Below are 12,306 nucleotides of genomic sequence, written 5' to 3'. Positions count from 1 at the left end.
ATTTGGTTTGACTTCCCCATGAAACTATTCTCAAATTTACCATATTGAACTATAGAAGCTATCTTATAATTTGTGACACATGACTTCAGTTAAAAAAAAAAAAAAAACTTTCTCACCATTAGTATGTTCATGTGGCTTTTCACCTGTCGAAGATGTACAGTTCTGACTTCGGGCAGAAAGCTTTCTTGCATTCATCACATAAACAATCAATGGGAAATGGATGTGTTCCAATAGTCATATTGACATGCTTTCTTTCCTATGTGAGTGAGTCCTATGATGTTTAGTTGAGACTTTACGTGGGGAAAAAGCCTTTACCTCATTTAGTAGTCATCTGGCTTCTCAGGTATATGAATTCTCTGATGTTTCTTAAGATACGACTTAACAAAGAAACTTCTTCCACACTCATTACATTGATATGGCTTCTCACCTGTGTGAGTTCTCTGGTATACAGTAAGATGTGATTTGCAAATGAATGCTTTCCCACATTCAGTACATTCAAATGGCTTCTCACCTGTGTGAGTTCTCTGATGCACAGTGAGATGGGACATGGCAATGAATCCTTTCCCACATTCAGTACATTCATATGGCATCTCTCCTGTGTGAGATTTATGATGCTTAGTGAGATTTGACTTAGAGATGAAGCCTTTCCCACATGAAGTACATTCATATGGTTTCTCCCCTGTGTGAGTCTTCTGATGAATAGTAAGAAAAGAGTTTGTGGTGAAATTTTTTCCACATTCACTACATTTGTATGGCTTCTCACCTTTGTGAGTTCTCTCATGAGTAATGAGATGTGACTTGGCAATGAAGGCTTTCACACATTCAGTACATTCATATGGCTTCTCACTCGTGTGACTTCTCTGATGTTTAGTGAGACATGACTTGGAGATGAAGCCTTTACCACATTCAGTACATTCATACGGCTTCTTACTTGTGTGAGTTCTCTGATGAATAATGAGACTTGACTTGGTGGTGAAAGCTTTCCCACATTCAGTACATTCATATGGTTTCTCACCTGTGTGAGTTCTCTGATGGTTAGTGAGATTTGACTTGGAAGTGAATCCTTTCCCACATTCAGTACATTTATATGGCTTCTCACCTGTGTGAGTTCTCCGATGATTACTGAGACTTGAATTGGAAATGAAGCCTTTCCCACAATCAGTACATTCATATGGTTTCTCACCTGTGTGAGTTTTCTGATGTGCAATGAGATATGACTGGAAGATGAATGCTACTGCACATTCAGTACATTCATATGGCTTCTCACCTGTGTGAGTTCTGAGATGTACACTGAGATGTGACTGAGAGATGAAAGCTTTCCCACATTTAGTACATTCATATGGTTTCTCACCTGTGAGTTTTCTGATGTGCAGTGAGATATGACTAGGAGATGAATGCTTTTGCACATTCAGTACATTCATATGGCTTCTCACCTGTGTGAGTTCTGAGATGTACACTGAGATGTGACTGAGAGATGAAAGCTTTCCCACATTCAGTACATTCATATGGCTTCTCACCTGTGTGAGTTCTCTGACAGTGACTGAGATGTGATTTGGACGACAAGGTGGTCCTACATTCATACAGCTTCAACCCTGTGTTTGCTCCTTGATGACAAGTTTGATGTACATTCTGGTAAACTGCATTATGACATTGCTTAAAATCATGAGTCTTTGTCCAGTAAAAGTTCTGTTGAGATTTAAATTCTGAGAAATACAAAAAAACTTATTACACTGCAAATACTAAACAAAAATTTGACTCACAAGGGCTTGGTAGTACTTGGTAGGGTATTATTTTTTACAAAAAGATATGTCCCAATAACTATATTAAAACTACTTTTCAACTGACTTCTCTATGGTGGGATTCAGGACATGATGCATGTCTTACACAACAAAGTGCAAGCTCAGTAAAAGCAGAATTTATTAGAGACTTCTATGCAAGACCACTCTTTGGTGTTTGGTTGGTTTTCTTGCCTCCTCAATAAATTCTGGTCTAATGTTTCTGAAGACAGCAATTCTCACTTGGGTTAGGTTTATATAAGAACTTAATTTTCAGCAAATAACTCTATTGGGTATGAAGAAAAGTTTTATTTTCCACTTGCTGTTACTTGACTAAGTGTTTACACATCATTTTAGCACATGTTGACTGGATGTTTTCCTCTATAGATCTTTGTCTTATGTACAAAGATTAGTGCAGAATTCTACTACAACAACAGGACATGTTGTACTTTTGCTTTTAGTATCTCACTACTACTTTTCTCCACAGAATGAATTCATGATAGTTTTTTAGTTTTATATGTTTATATGCACATCCTTGTTTCAAATGCTTGTTTGCTAATAATAATTTGGTTATAAATCAGCCATTGCCTTTAACCTTGTTTGACATTGTCTCCTGTTGTAAACCACTGTATATGCAATGGGATTGTCAGTGTTCTGGTTGAGTCTTGGGATCTTAACTCAAGATTATACAAAAAGCATAATGTTGAGTTTCATAATGACTGGACATGATATATGTTTTTAAATTGCTGACATTATTATTATTCTGAATGAAGGAGAAAAGGTGAAAAATATGGCAAAGAAAGAGGCTATATGAATGAAAAGCAAACACAAACATTACACTATGAAAGAAAATAATAGTAAATAAAGACAAGAAGAGTAAAATATGAACATGAAAAAGATCAATAAATGGAAAAGGTGAAAATAAAGCTATTATTGCAGAAAAATAGATGACAAATACACATTTGAAAACACCTATATACTATCTCCAAGTTGTTGTTGACAGATGTAATGGTGTTTTATCTGCAGACTGATATAGTCATTCCTTGTTCACTATTGAAGTTGGTGTTGTATGTGCACTGATAGATGAATCCACAAGCAAGGTAAATGGCAGGTATGCACTAAAATAAAATTGTATTTTCATACAAAAAGTCACTAGAAACCCTTGAAATTGACATAAAGGCAGAATGCCACATTTATTCCGCATGCAAGCAACATTGCAAGGCCCTAGCATTTCCCTCATGTAAGGCTACTGTGACAGTTTAAGTGACAACCATACTCACCTGAATATGTGGAATTAGTCCCAGCAAGAGACTCCTATTTCTAAGAACACTACAAGTACCACACTTTTTGTATAACAGCTCTCCGTACTGTCTGGTCTTATGCTTTACCTGTGGCTTTACGTTGTTATTTTCTTCTAAAACATTAGAGCGGATTACTTCTTACTTTTCATTGCACTGTCATTCAGATTTTCCTTTCTTCAATGTATGTACCAAATGTTCTTTTGAAATCCCTGATACACTTCCTAGATTTCACAAATCATACTTTTGTCACCTACATTCTTCTTATGCATGTTGCACAGAAGTGTTCTAGTCCCGTATAATGGAATCTCTGATGCTCTCTTTTCTCAATCACTTCTAAATTTCACAGGTGATTGTAAAAATAATTATGTTGAGTACTTTCTTTGTGTGTGCATTTAAAGCATAATCACTATTATAGAGTAGTATATACTTGAATAAATATTTTTCTTCCTTAATATGTTTCTGCAAGGGATAATGTCAGCTAAAGCAGCTGATGGAATTGTTATACGGAAATACCCAGAAAATGGTCAAGTAAGAATTACAATACCTAACACAATATTTTCCAAGACCACCTATATAGGGAATTAAATCTTAGAATGCATAAGAAAACATTCTTCAATATCAAAAACAAGATAGTGCTTTCTCCATGCCATAAGAGGTAGGTGTTTAACAGTAATAGCATTTATCATAACAATTTTTTTTTTAATTTTTTTTTTTTTGTTTATTTGAGAGCGACAGACACAGAGAGAAAGACAGAGGGAGAGAGAGAGAGAATGGGCGCGCCAGGGCTTCCAGCCTCTGCAAACGAACTCCAGACGCGTGCGCCCCCTTGTGCATCTGGCTAACGTGGGACCTGGGGAACCGAGCCTCGAACCGGGGTCCTTAGGCTTCACAGGCAAGCGCTTAACCGCTAAGCCGTCTCCTCAGCCCTATCATAACAATTTTTGATGAGTTCTCATTGCATTTACCTTTGCTAATTGCCTGGAAGCCTCTGAATTGAGCCTTCTACTACACTCCATGGTGCAAATCCATGCTCCAACTTGAAGATCAAATCTGGTTTGGTCATACATCTCCCTGTAATTGAAAAATTTTATATGTCAAGTGGACTCCTGTAAGATAACAGCTGCATTTCAACAACTGATCTCTACTAAGCAAACTGTAAAGTTAGCTTACAGAAAGTTTATACTCCTGGTGTTCATGAACTAGAATATTTCTCTGAAGTGATATTTAACAGCATGATATATAATACAATATATATTTTTTAACAAGATATGGACTCACTTTAGTCCAAGTTGACCAAAACCAGATACTGTAGTCCCAGGCTGTTTCTTATACTCATGGAGGTTCTTTTACCTCAGCCTCATACTTTCTAGGACAAAACGCTTAAACAATGACTTTAAAAGAACATTAAATGAATAGAGCATAACAGAAGGGGTATATAATAAAACTAGAAAGACAATAAATGAAATTAATGAGAGGTGGAATAAAGAGAGAGTGGTCATAAGAAAAAGAAGAGAAAGATTGTGGGACAAGAGTTCAACAAAAGAAATGAATAAAAAGGTAAAATGGGGTCTGGAGAGATGGCTTACTGGTTAAGATACTAGCCTACAAAGCCAAAACAACTAAATTTGATTCTCCTGTACCCACAAAAGCCAGATTCCCAAAATGGTGCATGCATCTTGAGTTTGTTTGCAGTGGCTGAAGGTCCTGGCACACTCATTCTTTCACTCTATCTGCCTCTTCCTCTTCCTCCTTCTTCTCTCTCTCTCTCTAAAAATTTTTAAAAAGTAAAACAGGAAAGAGGATTGAAAATTAGAATATGGAAAATGAATAGCAGAAAAGGAATAGAATGAGGATGTTGTAATTAACTGTGCATTTGGAAGAAATAACTTATGTTGTATAGCACAGTAGTAAGTTAGTATGCATCTGGTAACAGTTACATTAATACTTCAAAATATCTACAAGAATTTTTAAATGTTCCCCATATAAGTAATGCTTGATCTGACAGACTCTTGTCATTATATATGTGTGTACTGTAAAGCTACTTTGTTGTACATAATATGGTCTATTAAGTATCTCAGTTTAAGAATACCATATCAAAACAATGCTAAACATTAGTAATGATAACTATATTTAATCACCAAAAGAAAGGAATTGCTACTCAGAAACTCACGGGAGTTTAGCTCACCCAAGAACATCAGGCTGCTGTAGTTCTCCAGCATCACATCTCTGTAGAGGTTTTGCTGAACAACATCCAGGTGCTGCCATTCTTGCCAGGTGAAATCCACAGCGACGTCTTCAAATGACATCACCTCCTATAATGAGATATTTGTCTACAACCTAAAACTACAAAAGAGGGACTAAAAAATTGGACTTCACTGTAATTTAATATATTATTCCAAAAAGCTGCCCTCTAAATAAGTTCATGCCCATATATTACTAGTACTCTCACTGTTTGCTAGAGAGGCCTTCCTTTTCATATGGCAGTTACCATTGGATTGATTCAAAACACAACAAATTGCTGAAAATTGACAGTAGAATATTTAATACTAAATGAGACATCTCTATCACATACTCCAAGGCTCAGCAACCATTGTAGAAGAGGTGAATAAAGAATTGCGAGAGCTGGGCATGGTGGTATATGCCTTCATTCTCAACACTAGGGAGGCAAATGTATGAGGATCACTATGAGTTAGAGGGTACCCTGAGACTACATAGTGAATTCCAGACCAACATGGGCTACAGTGAGACCCTACATCTAACATTAAAAAGAAAAAAAAAAAAGAATTAGAAGCTGAAAAATTGCCCTTCATATTAACCTCACTGTGGCCGATGCTATCCACATGAATACTGCTTAATAGGTGGGAAGTAAATAACATCAAAATAGGAAAGAGACTAATAGGAAAAAACAAAGAAATCAGTGTAAATTGAATTTTGGAGGAAGAAAATAGAGGATGGTGGGAGAGGATAAGGAAGTTTTTAGAAGGTAGTTCTTTCCCCATTACTACTCAGCACTTAAATATCAAATGTTATATAGTTGGAAGTGTGGATTATTTGTCCCATGGTGGCAGACAATGGAAGACTCATCCACCAGTTTCCCAAACCTGTAACAAAAGCTTCCCTTACTATGCATCAAGCCAAGCTCCATACCCAAATGATCTCCCAGGTATCAGGGTCTAAATGGAGGACTGATAGATTTTAAAGCAGCCCGGGCCTCCCTAAAGCAATTGCTTACTCTTGACATGCTGTGATTCACCACTATGGAGAGCAGGCAGCAACAACACTCAATTCTCTAGAAGAAAAAGAAGTCAAGGGTAGGAACTGGGTTATCTAGGTGGTACTAATGGAAAGTGATTGGGCCTTTTGTCTTTCATTATAAGTGTTGCTTTACCTCTCTCTGCATTCATTTTTTGTGTTCTTCATCACTGCAATCACTCATATTTTCATATCCTGCACTTTTGTTTTCTTATCTAGTTCAGTTTTTCACTTATTTTTTAGTAATTAATCACTAACACATTTTAATAAGTTTAGCTTATTCATTATACCATTAATATCTTAATTAATTAATATCTTAATTGTGAACTTAATTGTATCTGGAATCATCTAGAAGGCCAATGCCCTGGTGTGTCTGTGAGGCAGTTCCTACTTTATATCAACTGAGGAAGGAACATCCATCTTAATTGTGGGAAGCATGCACCATAAGATGGTTATAGCAACCTGGATTAACACATCCTTCACGTCCTTAGGGTAATTCCAAGGTTCGTTCATTCATTCCCTCCCTCCCTCCCTCCCTCCCTCCCTCCCTCCCTCCCTAACTCCCTTCCTTCCTTCCTAACTTCCTTCCTTCCTTCCTTCTTTGAGGAGACTCCCTGATTTTACCCTCTGCATGTTTGTTGTTAGTTTATAGGAAAGCTACTGGTTTCTGTGTGTTTATATTGTATCCTGCTATGTTGCTAAAAGTGGTTATCAGCTCGGATAGTTTCATGGTAGACTTTGTAGGGCCTTTCATGTATAGAAACATATTATCTGCAAATAATAATTTGATTTCTTCCTTTTCAATTTGTATCCTTATTATGAGTGTCTCCTGCCTGATTTCTATAGTTAGGACTTGCAGTACTATCTTAAGTAAAAGTGGGGAAAGTGGACACCATTGTCTTCTTGCTGAATTTAGTAGAAAGGCTTCAAGGTTTTCCCTATTTAGCATTATGCTGTCTGCAATTTGGTCATAAATAGCTTTTATTACGTTGAGACACATTTCTTCTATTCCAGGTTTCTGTAAGACATTTATGATGAAGGGATGATGGATTTTGTCAAATGCCTTTTCTGTATCTATTGAGATGATCGTGTGATTTTTGTTCTTTAGTCCATTTATAGAGTGTATTACATTTATCATTTTGCATTTGTTAAATGACCCTGCATCTCTGCGAAAAGCATACTTGGTCGGCATAAATAACATTTTATGCTTTGTTTTTATTTATTTATTTATTTGAGAGCAACATACAGAGAGAGGAAGAGACAAAATAGGCATGCCACGGCCTCCAGCCACTGCAAACAAATTCCACATGCATGCGCCACCTTATGCATCTGGCTTACATGGGTCTTGGAGAATTGAGCCATGAAACAGGGTCCTTAGGCTTTGCAAGCAGCACTTAACCACTAAGCCATCTCCCCAGCCCATGAATGTTTTGATATATTCTTGTATTCTGTTTCCCAATATTTTGTTGAGTTTTTCATCTGTGTTTATGAAGGAAGGAGATTGGTCTGTAATTTCCTCGTTTTTATTTTTTATTTTTATTTTTTTTTTATTTTTCGAGGTAGGGTCTCACTCTAGCCCAGGCTGACCTGGAATTCACTATGGAGTCTCAGGGTGGCCTTGAACTCACAGTGATCCTCCTACCTCCACCTCCCAAGTGCTGGGATTAAAGGCGTGCGCCACCACGCCCGGCCTGTAATTTCCTCATTTTTTGTTGAGACTTTGTCTGGATTTGATATCAGGGTGATGATAGTTTATTAGAAAGAGTTTGGTAGAATCCCTTCCTTTTCTATTTTATGTAAAATTTTGAGAATAAGTGCTATTAGTTTGTCCATGAAGGTCTACTAAAAATCACCAGTAAATCCATCTGAACCTGGACTGTAATTGGGAGACATTTTATAACTGCTTGGACCTCCGTACTTGTAACAGGTCTATTAAAATAGTTATCTTATCATGATTTAGTTTTGGTAGGTAATGTGATTCAACAAAATCATCCATTTCTTTCAGATTTTCCAATTCAGAGATGTATGTATATGTTCTTAAAGTTTATCCTTAAGATTTTTTGAATAATTTCGGTATCTGTTGTAATGGTGCCTTTTTCATCTTTCATTTCACTAATTTTTGTCTCTTCATTATTCTGCTCAGATTTATTACGGGTTTTTCCATTCAAAGAACTATTTCTTTGTTTCATTGATTATTTGGATTGTCATAATTATTTTTTTTGTTCATTAACGTCTGCCCTACTCCTTATCATTTCATCCTGTCTACTGATTTTTGGTTTGCCTTGTTCTTCTTTTGCAAAGGCCTTATGGAGAATCAAATTGTTTATTGGGAACTCTCTAATTTCTTTTTTTTGTTGTTGTTGTTTCTTTGTTTACTTTTTGGTTTTTTGAGGTACGGTCTCACTTTGGCCCAGGCTGACCTGGAATTAACAATGTAGTCTTAGGATGGCCTTATACTCACGGCAATCTTCCTACCTCTGCCTCCTGAGTGCTGGGATTAAAGGTGTATGCCACCACACCCAGCTCCCTAATTTCTTAATAGAGGCACATAGAGCTATATATTTCCATCGTAGGACTGCCTTCATTTTGTCCCAAAGGTTTTGTTTGTTGTGTTCTCATTATCATTTGGTTCTATGAATTTATGGATTTCCTTTTTGATCTATTCAGTGACCCATTTATCATTCAATAGGGAGTACTGTTTAGTCTCCATGAATTTGTGTATGTTCTGTAGTTTTTCTTGTTGCTGATTTGTAGTTTAATCCCATTGTGGTGAGATAGAGTATAAGGGATTATTTCAATTTTCCTGTATTTGTTAAGATTTGCTTTGTGTCCTAATATATCAAGTATTTTGGAGACTGTTCCATGTGCTACTAAGAAAAATGTATATTCTGCAGCATTTGGATGAAATGATCTGTAGATATCTGTTAGGTCCTTTTGTTCCATGATATCATTTAATCCAGATGTGTCTCTGATTTTTTGTTGTTGTTTTGTAGGGATGACTTGTCAATTGATGACAGTGGGGTATTGAAGTCACCCACTACAACTGTGTTTGGTGTTATCTGTGACCTTAAGTATAATAGTGTTTGATGAAATTGGGAGCCACCATGTTAGGTGCATATACCTTTAGGACTGTGATGTTGTTAAGTGTGTTGCTTTAATGAGTATAAAATGGTCTTCTTTTTTCTTATTTTTTGTTTATTTTTATTTATTTGAAAGCAAGTAAGCGAGCAAGAGAGAGTGCCAGCGCCTCCAGTCACTGCAAACGAACTCCAGATACATGTGCCTCCTTGTGCATCTGGCTAACGTGAGTCCTGGGGAACTGAGCCCCTAACCAGGGTCCTTAGGCTTCACAGGCAAGCACTTACCTGCTAAGCCATCTCTCCAGCCCTAAAATGATCTTCTTTATCTTTCCTCATATCTTGGTTTGAAATATATCCTCTCAGATATTCAGATAGCAAACCCTCCTTGTTTGCTAGACCAGTTTGCTTGAAATAGCATTTTTCATCCTTTCATCCTATGACAGTGTCTATCTTTTATTGAGAGATGAGTTTTCTGGAGGCAACGAACAGCAGGATCCTATTTTTTTTATTCAGTCTTTTGGTTGGGGCATTGAGGCCATTGATATTATGAGTTACTATTGATTGAAAGGTACATGTTTATTCTCATTAGTATTATAGTTTTATAGTGATTCCTGTTTCCCTTTACTCTCTTGCTTTAACTGTTATTTGAAGATGGTTTATATTTTCCTGTTTCCTCATGTGTGTGCTTTACTTTCTCTCCAGCATGAAGGATTCTTACAAGTATTTTCTATAGAGCTGGCTTAGTTGTCATAAATTCTTTTAGCCTGTTTTTGTTGTAGAATGTCCTTATTTCTTCTTCAATTTGGATAGACAGATTTGGAGGATCAAGTATTCTTGGTTGACAGTTGTTATCTTTCAGAACTTGCAATACAGTATTCCAAGCCCTTCTGGCTTTTAAAGTTTTGTTGAGTAATGTGCTGTAATCCTGATGGGCTTGCCCTTACAGGTGATTTGCTTTATCTGTCTAACTGCTTTCAATGTATTTTCTTTGGTTTGCGTGTTTAGTAGTTTAATTATATCATGGTGAGCAGAGGTTCTTTCCAGATTTTGTCTGTATGGTGTTCAAAAAGCTTCTTGTATCTGCAGTGGCATATCTTTCCCAATTTAGGGAAAATTTCCTTCTATGATTTTGTTGACAACACTTACAAAGCCTGTGGATTGAAATTCTTCTTCTTCTACTACACCCTGAATTCTTATGTTTGATCTTTTCACAGTGGTCCAGATATCTTTAATTTACCATTCATACCTTCCTGTTAGCTTTTCTTTCTCGTTGTTGGACTGTATTAGATCTGCCACCTGGTCTTCTACATTAGATATCCTGTTCTCTCCTTCATACTTCTACTGGTGAGCCTTTCCAGAGTTTTTCATTTGATAGTGTTGTTTAGTGCTAGTATTTCTTCCTGGTTTCACTTTAGTATTTTTATTTTCTTACTCATATCCTGTGATGACCTCCCTATTTCATTAACCTTATTTCCTGTGTTCTCTTGGAATTCCTTCAGGAGTTTGTTCTCTTCTTTAATTCCTTGATTCCTTTGATTTATTCTTTATTTTTCATGGGATTGTGTTGTCTTGATTCTCTGTATATGTTGTATTATAATGCAGTGATGATTTTTGCTTCCTGAGTTGATTTGATGTTTGGGTTTTCTAATTATCTGTGGATCTTTAAGGCTTAGCAATCCAATTTTATGTACCTTCAAAGTACAAGTTTAAGGTGCCAAGTGCAGCTCCTGTACTCCTAGGTGTTGAGTTTGCCTACTATTCAACTATTCTAGTGAGCTGGGTGGAGAAATTTACTGGCAAACTATTAAAAAAAAAATCAAGTGAGCAATATACACATTCAATAAAAACCAGAACAGAGTACGCAAGTATGTAGAATGAAACAGATAACCTTATAAAGCCAAAATTCTAAGGGTGTGTGTTCTGCATTCTTAATCCTGTCAGCTGGGAGGTTTATATTACTGTTCTCAAATGGGTTACAAGTCAGACTGGGTCTGAATAGGACCCTGACCCCAATAATGACAAAAGAAAAAGACAACAGCCTTATGGATCTGAAAGTGTCAAAGGCTACAATAGTCAAGCCCCAAATACAGTTGAATTGAAAATGGTAAAGCAACCAAGAATAAGTAACCCATAACCTGCCCTGACATGGAAAGGGAGATGAGCATTTCCTGTGCAGGCCTATGCACCTGCTTATTTTCAGTCTGCATCATTTCCTTTTGGAATGGCTTCAAATCTCACCAATATTGAGTGCCCCCCCAACCCTCCATGTTGTGCTGTGGAGCTGGTGCTCTGATCAACTGTGCTGGATGCCCTGCTTCTGGGGTCTGAACGTGTTCCCTGGAGTGTCACAGTGTTGTCAATTGGGGGATGGGAGAGTGCAGGAAGCCTGGCATTGCACTGTAACTGCTGAGCTGGCCCCATCGGTATCTGTTGAAGGAGCTCCTGAGCTGATCTATGCTGTCCTCCTTTCAGGTTCATTGACTTTGCAACGAGGCTAAAGATGCTGGAAAATCCCCTTGCTTGATCTCTGCTCCTACAACTGGGTGTGGGCTATGTCTCAATCCACAAGCACCTCAGTGGGAGTCAAGCTGGTTTCCTCCTTTCTAGTAGATCCTAGTCTGTCTTGGTTCTCTGCTGGGACAATAAAACCTATACACATTCACTTTTCAGACAAAGAGTGTATTTTGCTGTGGTTCTGTTTAAATTGCTCCCTAACCTAGACTGCTGTGACTCCTATGCAGCCATCTTACCTGGAAGCTGAATTCCTATATTTTTTATATTTTTACTTATTTCCAAGCAGATACAGAATTAGTGTTACGAAAGTGATACACCAGGACCTCATGCCACTGAAAACAAATGCAGATTCTTATGCCACTTTGCAATCTGGACTTTGGAATT

The 12,306-nt window shown here is 37.2% G+C and overlaps 1 protein-coding gene across 22 annotated transcripts in view; it reads right to left on the bottom strand.

Annotated features, from left to right (window-relative positions):
• Positions 1–12,306, bottom strand: part of LOC123457310 (zinc finger protein 809-like) — a 93,478-nt gene that overhangs the window by 38,091 nt on the left and 43,081 nt on the right. For 7 of the 22 annotated variants that reach the window (XR_006634981.1, XR_006634984.1, XR_006634983.1 and 4 more), the window contains exons 2-3: positions 5,262–5,388; positions 4,042–4,147 (exon numbers count right to left, since the gene is read on the bottom strand). Coding sequence is in view for 4 of the 22 variants with exons in the window: in XM_045141283.1 (XP_044997218.1) it covers positions 1,518–1,703; positions 4,055–4,147; positions 5,247–5,388 (421 nt within the window). In the remaining 18 variants the exon portion in view is untranslated. Of the gene's footprint in view, positions 1–116; positions 596–1,517; positions 1,704–4,041; positions 4,148–5,246; positions 5,389–12,306 lie in introns of all 22 variants that reach the window. The other 15 variants (XR_006634972.1, XR_006634971.1, XR_006634974.1 and 12 more) reach the window with 8 other exon arrangements.

This window comes from Jaculus jaculus, unplaced genomic scaffold (assembly GCF_020740685.1).
Source record: "Jaculus jaculus isolate mJacJac1 unplaced genomic scaffold, mJacJac1.mat.Y.cur mat_scaffold_35_1_3033546_arrow_ctg1, whole genome shotgun sequence".
Lineage (NCBI taxonomy): Eukaryota > Metazoa > Chordata > Mammalia > Rodentia > Dipodidae > Jaculus > Jaculus jaculus.
Note: the sequence above shows the minus strand (reverse complement) of the source record. Positions and strands in the feature narration are given on the sequence as shown.